This window comes from Amphiura filiformis, unplaced genomic scaffold (assembly GCF_039555335.1).
Source record: "Amphiura filiformis unplaced genomic scaffold, Afil_fr2py scaffold_28, whole genome shotgun sequence".
In the NCBI taxonomy this organism is placed as follows: Eukaryota; Metazoa; Echinodermata; class Ophiuroidea; order Amphilepidida; family Amphiuridae; genus Amphiura; species Amphiura filiformis.
The window spans coordinates 1,253,987-1,280,726 of record NW_027305492.1 but is presented as its reverse complement, the minus strand read 5'-3'; the positions used below and the strand labels follow the sequence as shown (position 1 = coordinate 1,280,726).

Genomic DNA, 26,740 nt, shown 5'->3' with positions numbered 1-26,740 from the left:
GAATCTTTTTTTCTGAGCCTATGTCCCAACTGAACTGATGAGGCTAAGACAACAAATATAGAAATGTGGGAAGATTTTTTTTTACTACGAAATGTTGATATTTATGACCTTCATGTGTTCATGACCTATCATTAATATCAGATCCTGTTTTTTTTTATTATGAATTGACAGTGACAAGGGCAGATTTCTGGTGTTACATTCTCCATACATAGAGCTTTCTCAAATTCAGTGCAAATATAGTGAGTATGATACTAAGGCCAAGAAAAAAAAATTGTTTGCTTGCCCTCCAGTGGGATTTTTTGGGTGGATCGATCAGTTAGAAATTTTTTTTAATGACTCACTTATAGACCTGTAGGCAATGAACAAGGGCCGATCCTGATATTGGTCAATTTTGGGTCGGTTGGTGGAGGGCAAGCAAACAAATTATTTTTTGCCTAATAATAAAAGTAGGAAATTGATTCAGTTTGAGTAACTTGGATGCGTAAAGTAAATTGCTTACAGTTTCTTTCAGTGATCCCAGCGAAAGTGTAAAACTTGATGAGGGCACTGGCTGTTTTTTGCAAATATCAATAGAATTTTTCAAAAGTTTCATTGGAATAAGAAAGAAACAATGTTTTCATGTTGAAATACGAGATCATAGAAGCTATTGAGTGTGTTTCTTATCCAATGGCGGTCCCAAGGGGGGGGCGGCAAATGCCCCCATTCAGAACTCTTGCACCCTGTTTCGCCCAGTAAAAACTGAGTTTATTTCTTATCTTCTTCGTCAAACTTCTTTTCTTCAACTTCTTTTCTCATTTTCAACTTTTTCTTTTCTTCTTCCTCTTCTTCTCTTGTTCTTCATATTTTTCTTGTCTTTTTTTGTGTGTTCTTCTTGTCAGTATTATAATCATAGTTGTAATCCTCCTCCTCCTCCTCATGATCATCACCATTATTAACTTTTAATGTTTTTTCTTTTATTTCAGAGGATAGTCATCCACTCCATGAGGCTGCCTATGATGCTTATTTATGTGGTTATGGTAGGTAACAATATAGATTAACAACATGAGAACTAACTGCTGATTGGCCAAAATGAATATTGTGTCAAATTTTGAGCCAGTCAAGGAGGGTATTAATAAGATCATGTGCAAATGTAAGTTTGACTATAATTGGCAATTGAAAGGAGCATTTCAAGTTATCAACCATTCAGATGACCAGTAGTGTCAGGGGGTTAAAGAGCTACAGATAGCTTAACAACAGACAAAATCCCTGTGCTTTGTATGCAGTGAGAATTATTGCATATTCATGAGGGCTGATCATTTCAGCAACAGAGTCTACCAAATCATGCATATCATTGCATGCCAAGAAGTCAAAACTAGGCTTTGAAAAATATGCAGTAACAGGCGAGGAGTGAGCCTAACATTTTTATCTCTCACACTAATGAAACAATTTGCCTTCATTATCGGATGATGCTGGACTCTGACACTTGGTGAACTGTCTGTTTATATTTATTACTCTATGGGTCATATTCTCAACTGTTCTAGGTAAAATTGAGATACAATACTGACACACCAATATCGACAAGAGTTGTATTGCCAACATAAGGCAATGAACCAAATTGGGCTATTCCAATTGAAATTCACACTACCCCTGTGGAAGATTTAGCTAAAGCATAGGGAGTATGAGTTTTGAATAGAATAGACAGTTGGATAACATCCATTTGAAATACTCACTCCAGCTGTGGAAGATATAGGTAAAGCCATAATACAGGGGGAGTATGGGTTTCAAAATTATAACCCTGACCAATTACATTTGAAAAACATGCTCCCCCTGTGGAAGATATTTCCAAAATCTTCCACAGGGGGTAGTGTGGATTTTAACTGGAATAACCCAATAGCAGAAAAGAAAAGGCAAATTGGTATTTTCTGTGTGGGGAAAATTTACTGGAACTGAAAGGCCCTGTACAAATCAATAGGGATTTCGCGAGGGTGTCGTCCGCTTTGATAGCCATGAGAAATGGGTATGTGCAATAGAATAAATATAACAACCCAAACGAGAGGATGCGTAAAGAACTTCTGCTTGATATGAGCTTTCACTTGATACCAAAAATTTTGATTTACATTTTGATTGGGGAAAGTGGGGATGATGAGACTGTTAATCAGGTTACCCACCTTTAAAGAAACTTAATGATGGCAATATTTATGATGCAATAATTTTAATATCTTGATGTAATTTGTTGTATATTTTTAGTGTTTCTGAGGTTAGCCCACTTCCAGGCAGCAAAGAAGATCAGGTATGTATAAAATCTTAAAATATTGCTTTTTTGTTTTTGTCTGTCCAGAACTTGCTAAGAAAGATATTATGCAATTGCTATTTCTGTCTTCATGTGCTGATTTGGTTAAAGTTTTGTAAAATAGATGCCATCCCAAAAGTATAAGTGGACTTGGTCTCAAATGTCAAAGGTCATCTTGAGGTAAAATTGTAAATTGCTCCGATATACGATATTTTATAAAGAGACAACTAAATAAAAAGTACTTATAGTTACTGTGGGCATCCATTTAAATTGGCTCCAACATATACTTAATGTTTTGAATATAATGAATTAAAAACATGAAAGAAAGAATGTCTTGAGTGGTTCAAATGTCAAAGGTTGCAATTGATCTGCTGCCAAAGATTCACATGCCTACATGAATGTCATAGATTGAATGTTGCTTGTTTTTTTTGTCTGCATGTCCAGTGCAACAGTAAGTTCCCCATTGGGATTTCGAGCCATACTAGATGCAGTCAAACCCTGGATGAATAAGCTCAACCTCATCAGAGCCAATGTACCATATATTGTAAGTATTGCTTGCATTGAATTTGAAAGAGATTTTCTGTTTGCAATATTTGCCTAATTGCTTTCTACAAATGGTCAACAAATACCATAGAATACCATCTATATGCATATATACCTGTAAACAAGTGTTTTTTTGACAAAAGAGACGAAAGACGGATATCTTCCACAAAAATATTACAATAGATAGGTATTTCAATAGACATGTTGTCCAGCTGCCTGTATCAGTAATATAAACACCTCAAATTAAGAAAGTCCACGTTATGTAACCCGTCCTACACCAAAACCTGATCTTGTTATTACAGTTTGATTGCTACGGTCGTGTGCAGAATCTTATTAGCTCCAATTTGATACCAAATTTGCTACCAAACACTCTAAATTGACAAAGATTGATACCCATATATGAAAGTTGATGCATTTTCAAAAGTTGCAAATCAAAACGATGCACGCGTGCACGGTCAAAATGGTCAAGCTTGCTTGCCCACAATGAGCCCCTGTGGAATATCCCAAGTGCCGGTACAATGCACAGTTTATTCAATTGTTAATTTGAAAGGCATGGATTAATGATGAGAAACTTTTAAGGTAGCTTTCATGTTTATTATTTCACTATCTTGACAGAATCTTGCTGGTCCTGATCCTCCATCCAGACGACCTAGACTACTGCATGTGTCTGCAATAGGAATGAGTACTGTCAGTGCTTCAAAGGTGAGTGAGTGGGGGAGGGGGGCATTGGGGACAGGGGTTCATGACAGAATCTAGCTGGGCCTGATCCAACCGACCTAGACTACTGCATGTGTCTGCAATAGGAATGAGTACTCTCAGTGCATCAAAGGTGATTCAACAACTCTTCCTATTCCTTTGTACAGGAGTCAAGCGTTGTTAAGCTGTGATGAATCCACACTTTTACAGTAGCGTATACGCGAAACGCAGGGTTACGCGTACGCGTTACCCGTGAGCGCGTAAAATTCGTCATAACTGGAACTTATGCGTAAACACTTTCTTAATGCTATTTAAGTAGCAGCTAAACATTACCGCTTCATTCTTTTGCTTTATTGCTGATTGGCTATCAACATAGAAATCACCTACATGTATGTTAAGGTTGAGTGGCAATAACAAACGGATATTCCAAATGGAGGCATCATGAGAATTAGACGATATTTAGCTTGTTTTAATTGTAGAAAGGGATTCAATCATGTTTCACTGTTGTTCATCACCGATTAACAACTCGTGTTCGGTGCGTCTGCGTGGTGAACTTCACTCGGGCAGCTTTTTAGCTGGCCTCGCGAAGTAAACCACGCAGACGATGCAAATGCATCGTTGTTAATCGGTGATGAACAACAGTGAAACATCATTGAATCCCTAAGTGAGTCGGTTGGGGGCATGTTTTTAACAGAATCTAGATGGGCCTGATCTTCCAGTCAGTGCTTGGAATTAGGCAGGCCCTTGGGCCAATAGCAGGGCTGCAGAGAATAGGGGAATCTGAAAATTAAATTGATTCTCCTAAACTTAATTTCCAAGAATCAAACTGATCATGCAAAGTGTTACAAAAATCATTGCACCTCTGAATAGCCTGTGAAAATCACTCTGGGCCCTCCGATATGCTACCGTGCTGGCCTTTTTGTCACCAAATTCACTACTGACTTTATCATCAATCAATGGCATTACATGTTGTTGATGCAACTTTCACAGAACCCTAAGGTTTTGCCATTTATTGCACTCATAAAAAGGGGAAAACACATCACACACAAAATACAATACATTTTACAAAAAACAAAAAACAACTGTCATAATGTATAATTAGAACAACAGACAAAACAGCATTATACCGGAACCTGTAGGTTTTTTAAAACTCACTACAAATTACAATGCAATGCTGCCCCACCACCTAACTGTTCCAAATAGAAATGTTGTTGTTCCTGAAAGTAATATGTCTCTGTTTCCCGACAAACTTTCAGTACATTAATAAAAGCGGACATATCAGGTTTCACCTTTTTACACTGAGCTCTAAAAAGATAATATTTAGCCTGAAGAATAACAAAATTTTCTGCGTGTAGTTGTACAAAGTGTCACAAAATGTGGACCAGTGTAACATTAACAAATTTTGTTATTTCCTTATTTCATGCTCTAGGACATTTTCTTTACAGGTGAATTAGCATGAAAAGAGTCTACCGCACAACTTTATGGTGCGGACTAAATATCACATTTGTGTACTTGGGGAATGTAATGCAAAAGTTACAAAATATTGAAAGTCATACTTTCTATAAGCTACTAGTGCAAGTTTCAGGCATTAAAAGTTTATAATTTGTGGATAAATCATTTGGGAGGGGGGGGGCAGATTATTCTCAATTGTGTTCATAAGTCGAAATGTATACATGAGACCCTGTCAGAGAGTTTGATATTGTGATGATGTGCAGGTAGTCACCAAGCATGTTTAATAAAATTACCAGAAATCTTAGTTTTTTTCTTAAATTAGTTTATTCCTCATCTTGTACTTTTTCCAGCTTGCTGAAGAATTCAGTATTTACAGTTCAGTTGATGTACAGTTAGTTGATAAGCGTAATGCACTCTTGGCTGTGTCTACATATGGAGGGTAAGTGATATATTATGTGCTATGTACACACATAAATCCACAAGCCTTGGCACACTTTACAGGAATTCGCTGCGTGAGTGACTTCTCTCTTGTCTAAAGGGTAACTAGTCCGAAGGTTCTCTAGTCCAAAGGGTCGTTAGTCCGAAAACCAAGGGTTTAGTGTTAGGGTTAGCGAGACTAGACTATATTCGGACTAGAGAACCTTATTTTATTATTTGGACTAGCAAACCCTCGGACTAGAGAACCTGATATTCGGACTAGCAAACCTTTTTCAGTGAATGGTAGGCCTAAATTACATGTTCGGACTAGCGAACCTTCAGTCTAAGGAGCCTTCGGACTAGGGAACTTTCGGACTAGAGAGTTGTCACCATTTGCTGACCATTTAGCAACAATCAGGGATTTGCAGCCAGGATCAGCTCCACAAGTTCTCGTATGTGGGGATATTTGGGGGAGGAGTAGTGGTAGGGTCTCATCACTCACCCCTGTGCTTAAAGCTCCAAACAGTGTTGTCTTTTTAAAATACATTTGACTGCATTCACGGTTGCCAAATCATAAAGAATGATGCTGCCAAAGTGTCCAAGAAAATCATCCAATTGAATTTAAGGTTGCACTTTGGTGGTAGAGAAGGATTCAAAGCAATTGTATTATACCCCTCTCTCTCTTTCTCTCTCTTTCACTTTTATATTTCTTGCGGATGATATTTCTTAATCTCATATCTAATTTCTTATCAGATGCAAGGATATCATGAGAGCATTCAAAGATCACAAGACGCTACGGGTGAAGCACTACAATGTGTTCCAACATTCCAGACCAGTAAGATATACTTTATGGTGAGTCAACTTGTATGAGAAGGTATCCTTGCCCTGTATGTGTTGGTTGGTCAGATTTTTTATTTATTTTAAATGTATTTTAAATACCGTAGCCAAAACATACTAATTCAATGTCTATGGTTGTTTGTTAGGGTTAGTATTATACATAACACGATCTGGTCCATGGAGGCCAAAGGCAGCAAATTTGAATTTGAGATAAAGGCAAAAATATGGAGAAAAAATAAGAAAATAGGCATCACAAAACAAAGCCGAAATGGCAGCAGAGACCCGAAAATCACTGTGGATAAACTGAAGACATTCCCGATATCTGTTGATATCATATTCCTGCTATGAAAGTTATTATACATAGTTCTCTGGGTTAATAGGATGAACAAACTTTAATCTTTCCCCATGTGCAATGGCTACTTTTTACTCTGGGGAAAGATTAAAATTTGTTTATTCCTGCTATACTCAACATGTTTGTACACCTCTGATGGGTATTTAAGAACAAACTAAAGAAACAAATTTAATACAAACATGGATCTGCTAAATTCTACTATTTAGTTTCATCTTTAACAGGCGAGCTCTTTTGTTCAAAGTACTATAGTCCAGTATAATAAATAGAACAGAATCATGATGTTTGTCTCATCATTGATCTTTCAAACTCATTACCCTATTTCAAATGCTATTATCGGAATGCACGTTAAACTCTTTAATATAGGCCTTCAACTACCCATCACAGACACGCTAATTCAACGTAACAATGCCATGCCAAAAAGTGTATATACAATTATATACAATTACACATTTTAAATGTGCTTATTATTGGTATTAAAAAATAAAAAAAGAGATAAAGAGCAGGATTTAAAAGTAAACATATCGGCGACAATGAGCTTCGAACCGTAGCCCTCATGATCAGAAGGCAGTAAGCCCACCACTTCACTATGGTTGCGCTGTTGTTATTCATGCGAATTTATTTATAACAAGGATAACAAGAATTAATGACTTAATAACGGTCTACCAGAATAATATAACTTAAAAAGTAATATATATTTATTTAACATTATGGTAGACCGTGCTCATTTGGCTTAAATGGAGGAATAATTACCAATAAACATATCAAAGTTAGGAAGGTATGTATAATGTGACCGTGTATATTCAAAATATACGTTAGATAAATGCTGAATACGACCAAAACATGAGTTTTAATGAATGATTTCATTGGATCGAAGCTCGATAACACAATACAGTAGCATTGCAATGATAGGATTAAATACGCTGAAATCGAGTGCAATTGTCATCAGTCTCCGGTGGCATATAGTTACTGGCTTTGCTTCTCGCCCCGAGATCTCGAGTTGAATCCATGTAATGCTATTTTTCTTTCTTTCTTTTTATTCTTTTTGTCTGTCTTTCTTTCTTTCTTTCTTTCTTTTTTTTCTTTCTTTTTCTTTCTTTCTTTCTTTCTTTCTTTCTCTCTTTTTTTTCTTTTTTCTTTTTTCCTTTTTGTTTCCAATTTTCTTTTTCTTTTTTCTATGTACTTAAGGGAATCAATTGTTTTGTTTTATGATTTTTTTTTGGTTATATCAGTAGGTATTTTAACTGATTGTACTCTATATTTCCAATATGATTTAATTTTGATTAGTTTTAAATTGTTTTAAAAGTGAATTTTGAGATAATGCGCTTATAATAGCAATCATGTGTCAAATATGCCTTAAATAATGCATATATTACAGCGTTTTGATACCTAAAAATATTTAGTTTGACAAAAAATGACAATTAAAGTAACCAAAATATGCTTAATGTTATTTGTTTTAAATTAGTGAAAAAAATCATGTCAATCGAGCAACGTTGCTTATGAAGTTATGGTAATTTTACTGAAAGTAATAGATTATTTTTGTCTTCTTCAATACAATCAAGTGCAAATTTCCCTGGGACACTTGTTCATATTTCGCGCCCTCTGTTCACAAAAACCGGTCATATGAAGTTCACCATGTGATATTTTATTTGTATAGTTTCCAACCTATTTGAATCCCTCCTCCCCACCAACCAATGTTGGAGCAAAAATATAGGCCATTTAAAAATGAGGCGTTTGGTATACAACATTGAATAAGGGGTGCGGGGAGGGTCATTGAACTATGAAAGTGTCCCAGCAAATTTGCACTTGATTGTATAAAAAAAAAAAAAAAATAATCTATTAATATCAATAAAATCGCCTTATAACTCTCGAACGCGTTCGATTTTCATAATTTTTCAGTGAGGTCAAGATAATTTCATTATGCATTACATGATTAGCCAATTTTAAAAAAATGTATTAAAATAAACATTTTTTTGAATATCTAACCCTGCAATGCATGCATTTTTCAAGGAATATTTGACACATTGATTGCTTATATTAGAGTGGACATATAAATTCTCCTTTGATAGAATTTACAAACATAATAAAAGCAAACCAAATAAGAAATTAAGAAAATATAGAAAATGTGTGAAAATGTGACAAATTTTTTGTTTTTTAAATGCATCTAATTGTTGTTCTGGCTTTATTCAACAGGGGTGCAATTGCAGTACTGGGTGCAGCGTGTTTATGGACTCTCTTTGGTGACCAAGGGAAGGTTAGGTGACCTTCAGAAGTAAATAGGTCAAAGGGTCATCGGTGATGCAATTGTCATGACACTGGAAGAGGACAGTCTTAATGTATAGGCTCAACTGGTTTAAGCCAAAAAGAAGTTGATCAAATTTGCCATTTTGTAGCAAACTGAAATATGGTAAAGAAGTACAATAAGTAGGTTTTATAAAATGTTGGCAATTTACAACAGCAATAAACATGAATAAGTTGAAGACAAGTAGCAAGTTACAGGTTACAACTAAACAAGTCAATTTTACTTGAGCATAAATATGGAAAACACTTCCCATGTTTTTCATGTTAGGATTTGTACACTAAGTCAACAAAAACAACATTTTCCCTGTCATTAAAATATCAGTTGAATTCTTTTAACTACCCAGCAGAGGTAACACACAAAATCTTTTTAAACATTTCAAAACATTTTCACAACTTTACATGTTGGGCTTTAAAGGTAAGGGATATGTTTTAAAGTATTCTAAATAGGGCTGTTGTTGAGTAGAATTGACATTGTCGACAATCTTCAAATTTCAAGATCCAATGTCAACAAATTATCGAGAAAGCAATACATCAATAAAGTCAAAATATTAAGTTTGAGACCATGTTTCGTGCCGTTTATTTATTTTTCTTCAAAATATTACCATATACCCTATTTACGCAATTACGCATCATCAGTATATTGCAATTGATGATGGCAAGATCATCTGCACCACTTACGAATGAAATAGAAGACTGATGCAGTTATTTCATGGCAAATAATGGCGATGTTAAGCCTATCTAAAGGGGGTACTACACTCCTGCCCAATTTTTTGCTTATTTTTGTATTTTTCTCAAAAATTATAGTGCATTGGTGACAAGTAAGATATGTATATGTGACCGTACAGCACGAATGAGCCGTAAATGTCCTCAATTGTATTCTGAGTTACAGTGTAAAATGGGCATGAAGGTCGTATTCATAGGTACCTCAATTTGGTGCTACGTATACCTCATTTAATGAGATACACGTAGCACCAAATTGAAATACCTATGAATATGACCTTCATGCCCATTTTACACTGTAACTCAGAATACAATTGAGGACATTTACGGCTCATTCGTGGTGTACGGTCACATATTATAGGCAAGGACCATAACTACTGCACTGGAAATTTTATTTCAGCAGACAACAGTTATGGAGTTACAGTCAAAAATGAGGGAAAACCAGTATTTGATCAATAAATCAATAACTACTTGCCCTACTTGCCTAACTACTAATTTTTTAATGATTAGTTTTTGTCGACAATTGATCCATGCTTGTCGACAATCGGGAAAATTGCTTTGTCGACAACTTGTCAACAACAGCTCTAATTCTAAATAAAAACATACTGTCAAAATGGTTTGAAAATGTTATTTAAATGTTTTATAATTGTTTTCTTGAAACATTTTGAAGATGCAACAAAAATATTTTGTGTTAACTGGGTAGCTGTCACTGTGTTAGTTACAGGATAAAGTGTCACCCAATGCTCCAGATTTCAGAAACCATCCATGGACCAAGTTGAAGTATGTTCCAGTTCATTAATACTCTGCATGCTAGCAATATGCTTCAACATAAAAAAGTCAAGTTCTGAGATATTTTCTCAACATATCAGGAGCTATGTCAAGAACCACTGAACCAATACTAGGCTTGTTTTTTACTAATTTCTAATGCATTTTTCATGCCGATTCCAAGTATATACGAGTGGATATTCATACTTAGTGGTAGATAAAATGATTATAGAGTTTAACTACAGCACTACACTATTTTTTCGCTCACCTGGAATGTTTTCACTAGTTCGACTAGCGTCTTCAGCAGATGGTGATGCTGTGATGATATCTTGTCTACAATCGGGATATCTCTCACTGATGACGTCTGAAAGTCAAAGTGTACAGAAAACCGACACACACAGAGCAATACCTGAGCTTCTCCTCTCACCACCCACTTGAACACAAACTCAGTGTGGTAAGAACGCTACTCCATCGCGCGGAAACGGTTGTCACAGACCCGGCAGATAAGGAGGAGGAGATCGCACATGTGAAAAACGCTCTTAAAAACTGTGGCTACAAAGACTGGACTTTTTTCCACGGCCAGCCCAAAGAGAAAGACAGTGCTTCTCAGAACCCGGACTCGGAGACGGCCAATAAAGGTTTTGTCACCTTGCCTTACATAGAAGGCCTTTCTGAGAAGCTACGCCGAGCGTTTCGGACCGCAGGAGTATACTATCTACCAGCTTCAAACCACAAAATATGCTTAGGAGTGCTTTAGTAGCCCCTAAAGACAAGACAGAACCCATTAAACAGTCTGGAATTGTGTACGAGATCACTTGCGCTGATTGTGATCCTAGTTATATAGGCGGATCGGCCAGGAAGCTCGAGAAAAGGATCAGTGGACACAAATCCACTGCTGGCAGTTCTAAATCAGCTGTCAGGGAGCACGTCGTAAGATCAAAAGAACACCAGATTGACTGGGAAAATGTAAAAGTTCTTGAACGGGAGCAAAAGGAATATTCCTGTAGAGTTCTAGAAGCAATACACATAAGGACTCAGAAACCAAGACTGAATCGTGACAAAGGTCTAGAAATAGACCCCATCTGGGATAACTTGCTGATGTCCTATGACATCATCCTGTCAATCATATGACGTCATCAGTGAGAGATATCCCGATTGTAGACATCACCATCACCATCTGCTGAAGACGCTTAGTCGAACTAGTGAAAACGCTCCAGGTGAGCGAAAAAATAGTGTAGTGTTGAAGTTAAACTCTTTAATGATTCAAGTATGGTCATGAAAATGTACAATTCTGACATTTTATGAATTAAAAAATTGAAACTTGTCGTCTGCAGTTGACATCCACATGGAGAGGGTTAAATTCCTAGTCCAGACTTGCTCCAGTCCACTATTGGGCTATTCCAGTTGAAATCCATACACCCCAGGCCTTGTCTTTTGAGGTGAATGAGAGTGATCACTCACCTAAAATGAAGCTGAAGAGAGCTTTTTATCACTCGCCTACATTTGGTGTAATACTAATAATACAAGTGATTGAATTCACTCGCCTACATGTACAGCTCACCTGACAAGTTTTGAGGAGAGTGATTTGTCACTCGCCAGCAATTTTCAAAAGACAAGGCCTGCACCCCCTATAGAAGACACAACCTTAATCTTCCACACAGGGGGTGTGAATTTTAAATGGCTGAATGGGTGACTCCATTTGAAATCTTCACTCCATGTGTGGAAGATTAAGGTCATGTCTTCCACATAGGGGGTGTATCATGGATTTCAACTGGAATAGCACATTTGAAGCATGCTAATTAATCAAGGACATCTTCCACTATGTCCATTATCAACATATTTCCTAAAATTTAAACATATTCTTTAAAATGTTTTGTATTTGCTGGGATGTCCATAGCGGGGTCTATGGAATAAAGCCCATTAAATCCATAATGTATGATCTTATGATATGAAATTGGTTAATTTTTGTCAAACCTGATTTTTGGCATAGTTGTAATCTTTACACAAGTCTGAACTTACACCTGAATGGAATAAGCCAAATATGTTGTGTTTGTCAGGTCAACAGAGCAATTTTTTTTGTTGAAAACGTTGAATGTCCTCCCATAGAACTCCACGTAAACATGTTTCGTTTATTTCAGAAAAAGGTGAGTTTTCATGACGGTAACTTAATTTTTGCTAAACAAAACAATGTTTAGTTATTAAGTGCAATATCAGATATTTATTTAGTAGGGTTGGCCACGGTCGCCTATTTTGGAGCTAAAAAAGTGAAAATTGCCCTTAAAAGGACGCCTTGTTGCCTTAATATACAAGTTGGTATTTAAAAATAAATTAAATCATAAAAAAGCTTTATCCTTGTTCTATCTACAAACGAAGTTGTGTTTAGAGAATTGTTTTCTAAATATCGATTTCGGGCCTGGCAACACTGCAAGTTTTTCAAATTTGAAAAATGCCATTTTTACCGGTTTTGGCGATACGAAAAATTAACTTTCCCGCTCACCTAGGATTTTGTCATTATGGTTATTGGTAGAACATACCTTGCCCCCAACATATATAATAAGAACAGCTTGGGGAAATTTATTTCTCTAAGGAAGGTGTTGCCAGAAAAACATCCATTTTGTAAAAATTCAAAATTCTCATAAAAGGAACATTTGCTGCAATTTGCCCTAGATTTAGCACATGTGATGTAATGAGTCATTTTATCATCATGGTCAACGATTCTGAATGTTTGGAAACAATAAATGAAGTTTAATTTTAATGCGGTGTTGCCAGATGCCCAAAATTATGAAAGCTACATTACGCAAATAGCCCAAATAGGTCAAGTTTTCATGTATGAATCTAATCAATCCAGTCAAATCAACAGTCTATTATTATAAATCATTTTATCATAATTTTCACCTGTTTTGATTGTTTGGAAACAAAAATGTTCATCATACAGTGTTGCCAGATGCCCAAAAGTAGAAAAGGTACAATTCTGGTTTACCCTGCACACCGACATCGCCCGGTTAATAATTACATTATACAACCAGAGACACTGAAATGAATACACGGGATCGATACACGTAAATGTGCTATGCACGATTGATATTCAGACTTGAATATATATTTTGAACAGATATGATAGTCGTTAGTTTGCGTCTTGAGAGAGTAGCTTGCGTCTTGAGCTGAAAAAGTGACCAAAATTCAAGATTTTAAATAGCGCAGCGTAGACCCTTGTGGAGGTAGTCTCGGGCCAGACTGTATGTGGCTATCACGAACATACAGGATCGACGAGTGTCAGACCGACTGACACAAACTGGCTGTGTAGGAGACTATCGTAGAGGCAGTCTATAAGCAGATGACATGGCGAATGTATGCTCGCTGACCGTACAGAGGTCAGTCACAGGCTAATGTCATTAGTCTTAGTCGGATGTCCTTCAGCCCACTATTCATTTAAAAACTATTAAACAGGTGGGAACACAATGGCCATGCGTGACTGTGGATTCAACCTACCATAGCATTTTCTGCCATGAAGATATCGGGGCGATGACACTGTGCCCTGTGCACCCTGTGTTTTCAATACCATTTTTGGTTTACCGTGCGCACACTATTTTCATAAAAGGACATTTTTTCCAATTTGCCCCGAATTTAGTACATGTGATGTAATGAATTGTATGTAGAGTCACATTATCAACATGGACAACTATTCTCTATGTTTCAAAACTTTAACTTGCAGTGTTGCCAGATGCCTAAACTATGAAAAGTAGGACAAGTTTTTATGTATGATAAACAATTTCTTTAATGATGTATCTAAAATACAATTAAATTATAATAAATTATGATATGACCCCTTAAACTATTTGTTTGGAGATTTGATACGGCGCCGAAGACTACAGCTGTGCTATATAATAAAACTGAATCCCTGTTTCCAGACGAAAATTTGTATGTTGTTACAAGGAATTCAAAGTAATTTTATCATCAAGACCCACATAGAGCAATACGACATCGATCGTGAGCCAATCTGCATTCTGTTGCCTGCAAAAGCCGAAGATCAGAATGAAATTCTGAAACGACCATGACCAGATATTTTTCGTAATTTCTTAGTAAACTTAAAACGTATTAAAAACGCCAAATTGCAGTCACAAAATATATGATATTAGTAAATCACCAAAGCGAATGGTAACAAAGGTATGCAAAGTATGTGCCCAAAGATTTGTCTTTGGCATGTCGCTTTTTTGAAATATCACCAAAAATGTTTAATTTTGGAAAAACACCCCAAAATTTAGAACGTCAAAACAAACACGAACCTTCCAAAATAAATACATATTCACACTCGGCGGCCCAGTCACTACCTGCTGCTGTGATTTGGGGTAACTCGTTGCTTCCCCTCTTCAGATCCTGTACTTCAAGTATACCCCAAAGAAATTAGTGTATTAACACTTTCTAGGGTGTTAAATTAAATCGTAGTAAGATGCATTGAGATTACAAGTAGATAGTGTGGCAGAATGGTGATAGACTACGACTGTAGACAGTGTCTGTTAGGTTAGACCTGGTAAGAGTTATTGGAATGGCTCCACAGTATTCAATACTTCAACATGCTTTCATAATGAAGAATTACTGGTTCACACGAAGCTATGGAGAAGTGCAGAGCAAATTTAGAAGACAGTTTCCAAGAGCATGCAAACATAATTTCAAAACGTTTCAAAATTTGATGCGGGCAGTTACAGAATGGATCTATCCCAAGCTCATTTAAGATCACGGGGCTTCACCACACACTGTCGGAGTCGTAAGGCAGAGACTTGGGAACTATCTTTCTAAAAGCACGTGTACAGCAATTTTATGTTTATGTAGACTGAAGTGAGATAATGCTTGAGAGCATGTATGCAATAAATAGTTCAAGCAGTGAACCTATTCATCTTGTGCGGTGAAAGTAAAACAATGCTTTGATACACCCTGTACATCAAGAATGTCTTGTTAAACTCAAAATTATGTTCTGGGAACACTTTTTGATCAAATACCTGGTCATATAATCATGATAATAGAACACTGGTAAAGAGTGTATGTGTATTGATAAGATATGATTGGCCAATTCCTTTTCCAACTTTTCAGCAATATCTGAAATGAAAATGAAAATCGGCGATACTGAGGACTTCTATTAAAGTAATGAAATTACAATTTCGTTTGTAAACATGTTTACTGGAAAGTTTATTAATGTTTTAATGTTAAAGTGGTTAGTAAAGTACAATGTTTAAAAAGCTCTGAGAGTGTATGGCATGTATGGTGTATTTTTTACTATGTCTGCTAGTATTTGGCATCTGGCAACACTGTGTCAAACATTCACAACTGACAAACAGATAGGTTAACATGGTTAAAGGGGTCATATCGAAATTTATTATAATTTAATTGTATTTTAGATGCATCATCAAAGAAATTGTTTATCAACATCATACATAAAAACTTGTCATATTTTTTTTCATAGTTTAGGTATCTGGCAACACTGCATTAAAATTAAAGTTTCGAAACATAGAGAATAGTTGTCCATGATGATAATGTGACTCTACATACAATTCATTACATCACCTGTACTAAATTCGGGGCAAATTAGAAAAAAAATGTTTGAAAACACAGGGTGCACAGGGTAAACGGTGGCCGAGCGGAACGGGCTAGGACTCATAATCGGAAGGTTGCGGGTTCGAGCCCGGCGACGCTTCATCGTGTTGTGCCCTTGAGTAAGGCACTTTATCTCGATTACTCCTCTCCACCCAGGTGTGAAATGGGAGCTGTTATGAATACTGTCCATTGAGCGCCGCCTAAAGGTATGAGCATGCCTTGGGCATTGTATGGCAGCTGACATATTCTAACGACGGCTGGAATAAATGTAAAGCGCTTTGGTACATGTTCACATGTGAAAGGCGCTGTATAAATACCAACATTTATTTTTTTTAAATTTATTTTTTAAACCAGAATTTTACCTATCCTTTCTACTTTTTGGCATCTGGCAACACTGTATGATGAACTTTTTTGTTTCCAAACATTCAGAATAGGTGAAAATTATGATAAAATGATTTATAATAATAGACCGTGATTTAACTGGATTGATTAGATTCATACATGAAAACTTGACCTATTTGGGCTATTTTGCGTAATGTAGCTTTCATAATTTTGGGCACCTGGCAACACCGCATTAAAATTAAACTTCATTTATTGTTTCCAAACATTCAGAATCGTTGACCACGATGATAAAATTACTCTACATACAACTCATTACATCACATGTGCCAAATCTAGGGCAAAATGCAGCAAATTTTCTTTTTATGAGAATTTTGAATTTTTACAAAATGTATGTTTTTCTGGCAACACCTTCCTTAGAGAAATAAATTTCCCAAGCTGTTCTTATTAGATATGTTGGGGGCAAGGTATGTTCTACCAATAACCATAACGACAAAATCCTAGGTGAGTATAAAAGTTAACTTTTCAGACGCCAAAATCGTAAAAATGGCATTTTTCAAATTTGAAAAACTTGCAGTGTTGCCAGGTCCGAAATCGATATTTAAAAAACTAATCTCTAAACACAACTTCGTTTGTAGATAGAACATGGATAGGGCTTTTTTATGATACAATTTATTTTTAAATACCAACTTGTATATTAAGGCAACGAGGCGCCTTTTAAGGGCAATTTTCACTTTTTTTTGCTCCAAAATAGGCAAAAATTGTAAAAAAACACAAATCGGGCCGTTGCCATGGCAACGGACTTCAGCTGAATTTTTGAAATGCATTTTTGTAACCTCCAACCAAAGTCCTTTCACCTCGGCAAGAAAAATTTTTTTGACCGTGGCCAACCCTACTAAATAAATATCTGATATTGCACTTAAAATAATATTTAACTGACTAAGAATAAGAATAAATGATTGCAAATTTTGTTTTTACTAAAACCGTGTGATAGACGACAGGCAGGCTCAATATTTTATCATAGTTGTGCCAGCATCAACTGCCCAAAATACAGGACAGGTTATCGTCTATCACATGGTAGAGGATAGTAAAAACAAGTAAAAGTTCATTTTTTTTTCTCTAATTAATTTCTGTTCAAGATTTATTTCAACATGACATTTCATCTGTTTACTCTAGGTAAATACAGTGCCAATTTCTACATGTGTATTGTGTCAAAATTATGTAAGAAAAATGTTATTGTGTACTATCCTGTTTTATCATACATTCTAACATGTAAATAAATAATTATGAGAAAACTAATGATTTATAGATGGTTGCAGATCTATTTTTGTAGTGCAGTTGCAAGCCATAAAAGCATGAGGTGGAGCATGCATGCACCCTTCAGAAGTGAAGTGTTGGAGAATTCCCATTAAAAATGACAAAACGAAGGTATGTCAAAGAAAAGTGCACCGTAAGACAACAACAACAAAAACCGAAGTGGATTGATTTTGAAGAGAATGTTTTGGAAACAGTAGAGGATCATATACATGACTTATATAGTGTGACTGTCGTCCCTCTTCTCCAAATCCAAATGACTCCTTGATGATCTATACCGGGAAATTTTTTAAAATTATCATTAGCATAATTGGGAATATTGTTTTAAATATTGTTCTATATATATATATTAAGCTTTGTAGGGGCAAACTTGCTTTGCTCCCCTGGTTAGCAGAAGCTTGGTACTAAATAATACAATCTTCGATGACTCGGAACCAACAACAAAAAGTGACACAAATCATCACAAATCCAAGGATACACTTTAGCTGAAACGTATCTTGATGATGTTTATTATCTTCACTTGCTATTCTTCTTCTTGTTCTTGTCACAAATAATAATTATGTTGGTTTAGTTAAAGATTAATTGTGTCTTTACCGAGAGCTTCTACACTACAATACTTCAAAATACAAGATGACAGCCTCCAGTGCCAAATTCGGCACCAAATTACATGTGATTGATGGGCTGCAGGCTATGTTTAGCTTATACTTCAAGGGCGCTCATCACATAAACAAACATGCCATAGGAATGCAATGATTAAGGATGCACAACACTTAAACAAACTTTGATTTTGGTAAATGGCATCAACATTCCGGCGCCTAATTGTCTGCTACCAGCAACAATTACTTCTTAAAACATAGTTTTGGTGTGCCATTTACTGACAAAACTGAACCTTTTACAAGAGGTGCCTTTGTGACCCCTTAAACTTCAAAACATCAAACTTGACTGATTTTGAAACATGAATAAAGTTTATGAAATCAAAACACCTTTATCTGTGATTCACTTGTGTGATAAAAAACTTGTATCAATGCTATGATTCAAAACAAAAAAACATTTCAAAAATTTCAAGTAATTTGATCCAAAAGAAAAAATAAACTGAGTTTTGGACATTTCAAAGTGATTTTAACTTCACATGAAAGAATTATTTAGCTTCATTTTACAAGATAGATGATGCTGCACTCAAGAGATAACTGCCCATGCCAACCAAAATTACTTGAAACAAAACCAAACAAAAGCCCACACAAAAGGCAAATTTGGTGAGATTGGAAAGCCAACTGAACACATGGGAGATACTATTTAAGTGCAACATGATCACAACATATCAACATGAACACAACAATGTTTAGTTTGTAACTAGAAATGCAGTCTGTTGCTGTCCTTTCAATCAAAGTACATAACTCTTTGCATGCGAATATCTTGTTTGGTACACCTTGTAAATGAGAATACAACTTGATAATATGACTGCCTGTGCACAACCATAGCAGCCATGAGAAAAACACAACTTGATATAATATGACTGCCTGTGCACAACCATAGCAGCCATGGCCCAAATTTGCAAATTCAGTCAATCCAGGTTATAGTCAAAACACCAGATGCTGATAGGATGCATTTACTTGCAAAGTACATGTAGAAGGGAATAAACAATTACAAACTTGAGTGAAATTATTTTAGACCTCGATCATGCATACCCTTTGATGAATAGCAGAGCAACAATTTCAAAAGAAACCAAATTTGAGCATTATCGAGATTCCAAAATATACGCACGGAACAAACTTTAAAAAGGGTGTATCCCAAATATGGTTTACATGCTATACTGTACACAACCAACAAATTGTGCACACATTGCAGTAGAATACGATGTAGAATCTTGCAAATTAAAACTTCATGGGCCTGTGGTGTACCAAACTTTAAACAAACTTGCTAATGATGCACACTGGTTCCATCGGTACAAATTGCATGCATAGGATTCTTCTTTACAAAATCAAATTCACAGATGTGGTGATGTAGGTGTAAAACATGTTCATTCTTGATCTTGACGATGAGTTGTATACGAATCTGGCAACTTCACACTAAACGCAGACACATCGCTGTAGAGATGAATCACCAGTCTTCACATCTGTAGTACAGGTAGGTTCATCTGTCGTCACATCTGGTAGATCTCATGATGAATTTGACAGTTTGCATCAGTTGTTCCAAAGTGAAAGCAAGGTGTCAGCTTGCCTTTCATGGCAATTTAACGTAAACTGATGTTTAGTCTTATTTTATATATCAGCTGATCCGTAGCTTAGCCTCCAGACTAAGTGGCAATTTAGCTTAGCTGATACCTTTTGGTTATAACGGTTTCAGTAACTTGTTGTTATAACACTATTAGTTCTTTAGTTCTTTACAAGTCCAGGCGTTTCACTGGTTTCAATGTTCGTCGTGGTCTTGATTCTGGAGTACCTGACACTGATACAGTTTCATTGTTGGTAGCACTGGACGTAGTTTTAGGCTTGGTACTTGGGTTACCCAGTGCTGGTACTGGTGGATGAGCTGAAGTAGAATCTTTCTTCACTCCTATATCTTGATCTGGGACTTCTGATTCCAACAGCAAACACAGTTTATCAATGGGTCTGGTGAGAATGCTTGTCCTAGTTTTCACTCGCACACGTCGAACCAGTCCATCACTTGCTGGGAGAGTTTCAATCACCCTTCCTAGCGGCCAGACGTTTCTGGGTGTAGATTCATTTACAACCATGACGACATCTCCCACCTTGGCATTTCGCTGTGGGTGAATCCACTTTTGTCTTTGTTGTAACTGAGGAAGGTATTCTTTGATCCATCTGCGCCAAAACAGGTCTGCCAGATACTGGACTTGCCTCCACCGGCGCTTGGCATACTGACTCAGCTTTCCTGCAGCGGCTGGTGGTAAGATCATGTCACTCTTTAGTTGAAGAAGGTGATTTGGTGTAAGTGGCTCTAAATCAGATACTTCTCCAGGAACATTGGTGAGTGGTCGGCTGTTAACTATGGCTTCTATCTCACACAGTAATGTATGAAGAGAGTCATCTGTTAGTATTTGTTCCTTTATAACAGAGCACATCACTTTCCTGATTGTCCGTATTTGACGTTCCCAGATGCCTCCATGGTGACTTCCTGCTGGTGGATTAAAGGTCCACTCAATCTCTCTTTGCAGAAGGTAGTCATGGATTCTGTCTTGATTCCAAGCTGCAATTTCTCGGCGTAACTCTCTTTCTGCCCCTATCAAATTGGTGCCATTGTCAGAGCGGATCTGTTTCACTTGGCCTCTTCTGGACACGAATCGTCAGATGACATTTACGCAGGCATCGGTATCCAAAGACGCTGCCATTTCAATGTGTATGGCTTTGGATGCAAGGCAGACTTAACACTACACCATATCGCTTGACTATACTACGGCCTTGTTTAACTTCTAGTGGACCGAAATAGTCCATTCCGACTCTTGAAAATGGTGGCTCTCCTGGAGTGACTCTGTCTTTGGGAAGATCACTCATCATCTGCTGTTGTACTTTTGCATTCCTCTTTCTGCAGGTGATGCAACTGTTGATAACCTTTCTAGCTGCTGCATTGGCATTTGTTATCCAGTACTTCTTGTGCAGATGAGCCAACATGTGGTTTCTGCCCCATGTCCAGTTGCTTCATGGACGCGTCATATAAAATCAACTTTGCAATGTGGGACTTCTTTGGTATGATTGATGGAAATTTTGTCTTTTCAGGTAGAGCTGACTTAGCCAGTCGACCACCTACTCTGATTACTCCATCTTCTATAAATGGATTAAGTCTGTAGAGAGGACTTGCTTTCTTAATCTTGCTAACTTGTCGCAAGTCGCCTTCTGGCTGACTGTCATTACTTCTCAATTGCAGCTCTTTTAGTGTCATAATTTCTTCTGGATATGCCTTGGTTTGGACATATACTATCACAGCTCTTTCTGCTTCTTGCATGTCAGCAACATTAAGCAAATCTGTAATGTTGCCATGCTCTTCATTCTCATCATTCTTTCTACCATCATCATCTCCATTATCAACTCTATCATCATCTCTATCATGACAGATCTTACGGAGATATTTCTTGACTCTGAGGATCCATGCAACACAACGACAAAGTTGATACCATGAGGAGAATCGTGTAAGTAGTTTCTCCATTGTATCTGTTGCTTCTTCTGTCAACGCTGTGTTGACTACTAATTTCTTTTTAACTTCTGGATCATCAGCTAGCTCTTCAGCGCTGTTTCCAATGGTAGTCTTTGGCCACTGGTTTTCTGCTTTGTGTAAGAAGTCTGGACCATCAGTCCACCTTCTATTCTTGAGGAAGCAATCAACGGCTAAGCCCCTTGAGCAGTCGTCTGCAGGGTTTGAGCTGGTTCCTACATACTTCCATTGGTGTGGCTGGGAGCCATCTCTAATCAGTGCGACTCGATTAGCCACAAAGGTGTGGAATCTGGCGGTGTCATTGTTAATATACTTGATCACGGTCTGACTATCAGTCCAGAAGTATGTGCTTTCGACCTTCAACTGTAGTTCCTTTTGCAACATGTTGTTGACCTTTACTGCCATTGCAGCTGCAGTTAACTCTAGGCGAGGTATAGTTATGATCTTCAAAGGAGCAACTCTTGCCTTGGCTGTCAGGAGAGTAAGATGCACTTGACCACTCTCGTTAACGAATCGTAAGTAACTCACTGAACCATCCCCCTTCTGACTTGCATCACAGAAGTGGTGCATCTGAACTTCACTTTCTTCAAAGTCCTTGGGCTTGAAACATCTTTCGATGGTGAAATCTGACAATTTCGGTACTTCATCAAGCCATCTTTCCCAACGGGTCAGAAGCTCACTAGGAATAGACTCATCCCAACCAAGCTGCAGCTTGCTTAAGTTCTGCAGTAGTTGTTTTGCTGGCAGGATTGCTGGAGCAACAAATCCTAGCGGGTCATAGATGGAGCTTACAGTTGCTAGGATGCCTCTTCTGGTAGGAGGTCTCTCTTTCACTTTAATATGGAAGCCAAACCTGTCGGTTTCTGGTGACCATAGCAACCCCAGCACCTTTTCTGATGGTAACTCTTCATTCTTCAAATCTAGTGTCTTTGTAGTCTCAGCTCTATCGTCTTCAGGAACTGACTGCAACACTTCTCTTGAGTTACTCAACCACTTGGTCAACTTGAAACCACCATCCTTACACAAATTGGTGAGATCACTGACGAGTTGAATAGCTTTGCTTTCACTTTCGATAGATTTGAGGTAGTCATCGACATAGAAGTTGGACAGCACCGTGTTGCATACTTCTTCGCTGTATTTCTCCTTACCATCATCAGCGGTCTTTCTCAGTGCGAAATTCGCACATGAAGGTGACGAAGTTGCGCCGAACAAGTGCACATTCATCCTATATTCCTTCAGAGGCAGACTCAGGTCACCGTAGGGCCACCATAGAAATCTTACTAAGTCTCTGTCTGGTTCTGGTACACGCACTTGATGGTACATTGCTTTTATATCTGCTACAACTCCATAACAGGGTGCTCTCTAAACCTCGTCAACACACCTACCAAGTTGCTTGTCAAGTCGGGTCCTTTTAGTAATTGTGAGTTTAAAGACTGGCCCATGTACTTCGCCGCACAATCAAATACAACTCGTAGCTTGCCCTTGGTGGGGTGAAACACCCCATGGTGGGGGACATACCACACCTTGCCATCCTTTCTATTGCATGCATCTTTGGGTACTTCTTCTGCATAATCATTTTTAAACATATCATTCATGAATGCAGTGTATTGGTCGTTGAAAACCGAGTCCCTTTCTAACTTCCTCTTCAGATGGCATGCCCGCAATTCGGCTTGATGTTTATTGTTCGGCAATTTCATGTCATCATCTTTGAGCGGGAAACCTACTTGGTAGTGCCCATCTACATACTTGATTGATGCTTCTACTTTGTTTAGGAATTGTCCTTCACTCACGCTTCTCTCTGGTTTATCATCAATGATTCGCTCATTGAACTCAGCGTTTGTAGAGTTTCTCCAATTGCTGGTCAATAGTGTCATGTGCTTTAATTCTGTGGATGACTGATGTCCTTTTGTGTTCTTTATTTTTGACACCATACACTGTCCATCCGAGTCTAGTTTGGCAGGCGAAAGGTCCTTCACCTTGGCTATTTACTACATGTATTGGCTCAAATGCTTTAGGCACATTATTTCCTATGAGGAGACCAATATGGCATTGAGATTCATCATTTAATCTTCCTAGCTTAACTTCTTCCATATAAGGAATTGCATCAATATCATCCTGGTTGATGATGTCAGCCAAGTCACCAGGGATCTTATCTTGTGTATATGCCTTTGGAAGAGAGATGATATTATTTCTGTTCATGTCAGAAACTTCTAAATCTTGGATGATTTCACTGTCTACTATGATATCATCTGTTATGGTTTCAATTTCCAATTTGGTTTCTTGCCTTTAACATGCAGTTCCTTTTTCAGCCTTTCAGAACAGAATACAGCATCACTGCCGTTGTCGAGATAGGCGTAAGTTTCTACAGACATTCTGGAAACTCTTGAGTAGACTATGACTGGTATTATTGTGGGATATGATTCACTAGATTTAACTCCGGCGCCTGTAAGCCCACATGTCTGATTGGCAACTTCACCAGACTTCTTTGTCTCTTCCTGTTTCACATGCAGCACTGTTGGATGGCGCCTTTTTACATGTCTTGCAGGTAAGCTTGTATTTGCAGATTTTACTGTAATGTGTTGCTTTCTTTAGGCAGCCAAAACAAACTCCCAACTCTCTTAGATACTGCAACCGGTCACTTATAGGCTTTTCCTTCAATTTGTTACACATTTCCAAAGTGTGATCTTTACCCTTGCAATATGTACACGGCTTGTCGGCTCCTGGGCTACTTGACTGACACATTTGGCCTGGCTCCTGGACTATATGACATTACATTTGGTCTGGCTCCTGGACTATTTGATGTCACACTTGCCCGACACAGCTTCTGTGTTTGTTGCTAGATTTCTTCTAGCTTTATAAGTCTGATAGTTTGGGGTTTTTACCCGTTCTTCCTTCTTAGTACTATCTTCCTTCTCCGTCACACTTCTACCGTAGAGGCAGCATTAGTTGCGATTCTAGCCTGTTTTTCTAAGAAGGAGGTGAAGTCTTCAAATGTTACCACTTTGTTTCTTTCTTCTGCTACGTAATCTACTTGTCTCCTCCATCTGTCTCTCATACTATATGGTAACTTCATCATCAACATTCTAATGTTTGCTGTACTTTTGCAACTCATTAGTATAGCCCAGGCTGGTCATGGTATTTTTGCATTCCAACAAAAATAATGACAAATCTTGTAGCCCTGAACTATCACCTTTCACATTCGCCACTGCCTCATCTTCGCTAAGTAAGCCTCTGCAATCTTGTGCTTATTACCATATTTCCTTTCCAACAACCTTTTTGCTTCCAGGTAACCAACCTCATCATCCATGTGAATACAACTTTTCACCAAACTGTTGGCTTCACCTCTTGTGTACTGTTCAAGATAGTACAGACGGTCTCTATTGCTTTTGCTCTTATTTTCGATTATGAATTGAAGGCTCGTATGAAAGTAACATATTGAAGCGGGTCTCCAGTAAAGTCTGTAGTGTCCGCTTTGGTAAACTCGCTTGTTTATGTTGTTCGACCAACAGCCTTGTCAAGTTGTCTTGGTTGCGTGCCAAATTTTCTATACTGGTATCTTCTTTCACTTCTATTGGCTCGCTTTTTACATGTTGCCGTGGCAACATGACTTGTTTTTTCTTCACATCAGGCTCTGGTGACAAAGTTACTCTATGACCGTACTTTACTGATGAAGGCCCTTCATGTTCATACTGTTCACTGTACTGTTCTTGACCATACTGTTCATCAATATTTTCATATTTAGTGGCAGACAAATAATGTGGGGGTATTCTGTCCCCTGTACTTTCTGATTCCTCAGGTGCTGCTGCAGGAAACAAGACTTCACTTTGTGGTGGAAAATTGACTTGCATAGTTTTACTGGTTGTTAACATGCTTCTAGGTTGAACTTGTTGACCTAAATCAGCATGTACTTTACCATCAGTAGTCATACCCACTGCTGGCTGGTCTTTAGCAAACCCGAATCCATGTGAGTGTATTTTGGTCTTGCCCCTGGATTTAGTCCTACAGCACCAATTGTATCTTGTTTAGCTAGGAACTTGCCATCAATTTCTTGACCTTCTCTAGTGTTGTGGTTCAACCACTGCCTCACTGATGTGTTTGTATCTGGTTGAGCTTCTGTGAGGTCATCAAGCACCGATTTTGGTCTACTTCTTAAGCTCTGGGATTTATGTTCATAATCCTCCAATACATCTATTTTGGCTTGCTCTATGTTTATTTGGTCTTCATTTCCAACCACTCTCTTTGTTGTTGCAAGTCCCTTGCCCTGGCTTGCATTTCTTGGTCCAAGTCTCTTGCCCTTGCTTGGATATTAAATTCCTCACTTTCTAAAGCTTGTTTTTCCTTCAATGCTTTGGCTCGACATTCTAGTTCAACCTTTCGAGTTGCAGCTTGCAATAATGCATATTCTGTACTTTTTGATAATGCATCACTTTTATAAGATCTTCTGCTTCTTAATTGAACTGCTTTTATGACTCGACATGATGTTTTCGATAGTGCGAAACGAACTAATTAACGTAAACGACGCCGATGCCAGCAACGAAGCGCAATACTTTTCTAAAGTGAACAACGGTTCACAAATTTATGTGAGAAACTATACGTAGGACCTGTGTAAGGTGTGCTTTGTGAGGCTACATGTGTCGAAACCTGAAATAAATGCGAATGTCAGTATACACGAAACTTCGCTTGAATGCAGGCCCTACGTTGCTTACCGACGGGTGGGAGAAAGCTCGATGCACCCGCTTATCGTGTGCCGACGGGCGGGAGTAAGCTCTTTGCGACCGTTTATTGATAACAAAATACCACAAAACTCTTTTTTTAGGTAGAAGTCCTGAGTCAGTGTTGTATGATTCTATGAGTCATTCCTGCACAACGGTGCAAGATATCTAATGTCAGTGTTAGAAATGTACATACAGGCACTTTACTACCAAACTTTATTTGAATTGTCGTAAGCGACTCGCGACGGGTGGGAGTAAACTTGTTACCCCTTTATT

General features: G+C 37.7%; 4 protein-coding genes across 4 annotated transcripts in view; 1 reads left to right on the top strand and 3 right to left on the bottom strand.

Moving 5' to 3' along the window:
• The window catches only part of LOC140143803 (poly(A)-specific ribonuclease PNLDC1-like), a 173,262-nt gene extending 163,486 nt beyond the window's left edge, over nt 1-9,776 (top strand). Inside the window, exons 14-21 of the mRNA XM_072165616.1 lie at nt 172-239; nt 963-1,016; nt 2,227-2,269; nt 2,714-2,813; nt 3,428-3,514; nt 5,311-5,399; nt 6,131-6,229; nt 8,757-9,776. Coding sequence (XP_072021717.1) covers nt 172-239; nt 963-1,016; nt 2,227-2,269; nt 2,714-2,813; nt 3,428-3,514; nt 5,311-5,399; nt 6,131-6,229; nt 8,757-8,826 — 610 coding nt within the window. The 3' untranslated portion in view covers nt 8,827-9,776. The remainder of the gene's footprint in view (nt 1-171; nt 240-962; nt 1,017-2,226; nt 2,270-2,713; nt 2,814-3,427; nt 3,515-5,310; nt 5,400-6,130; nt 6,230-8,756) is intronic.
• Nucleotides 9,777-19,968: 10,192 nt separating this feature from the next.
• Nucleotides 19,969-21,097, bottom strand: LOC140143782 (uncharacterized). The gene is made up of 2 exons (XM_072165595.1): nt 20,973-21,097; nt 19,969-20,875 (listed from the first exon to the last, which is right to left on the bottom strand). Exons 1-2 carry the CDS (start codon nt 21,095-21,097, stop codon nt 19,969-19,971), a joined length of 1,032 nt encoding a protein of 343 aa, XP_072021696.1.
• A 61-nt stretch (nt 21,098-21,158) lies between these two features.
• LOC140143781 (uncharacterized) lies at nt 21,159-23,075 on the bottom strand. The gene has a single exon (XM_072165594.1). The coding sequence runs from the start codon at nt 23,073-23,075 to the stop codon at nt 21,159-21,161; it is 1,917 nt and encodes a 638-aa protein (XP_072021695.1).
• Nucleotides 23,076-23,089: 14 nt separating this feature from the next.
• Nucleotides 23,090-23,626, bottom strand: LOC140143780 (uncharacterized). The gene has a single exon (XM_072165593.1). The coding sequence runs from the start codon at nt 23,624-23,626 to the stop codon at nt 23,090-23,092; it is 537 nt and encodes a 178-aa protein (XP_072021694.1).
• Between the last annotated feature and the right edge of the window lie 3,114 nt (nt 23,627-26,740).

Excerpts from the sequence above, each read along its gene's own strand:
- LOC140143781 (XM_072165594.1), bottom strand. The coding sequence starts at position 23,075 with ATGTACCATCAAGTGCGTGTACCAGAACCAGACAGAGACTTAGTAAGA.
- LOC140143780 (XM_072165593.1), bottom strand. The coding sequence starts at position 23,626 with ATGACACTATTGACCAGCAATTGGAGAAACTCTACAAACGCTGAGTTC.
- LOC140143782 (XM_072165595.1), bottom strand. The coding sequence starts at position 21,097 with ATGAGTGATCTTCCCAAAGACAGAGTCACTCCAGGAGAGCCACCATTT. Across the intron at positions 20,876-20,972 it reads GTCAAGCGATATGGTGTAGT|AAGAGGCCAAGTGAAACAGA; the intron begins GTTAAGTCTGCC and ends ATTCGTGTCCAG.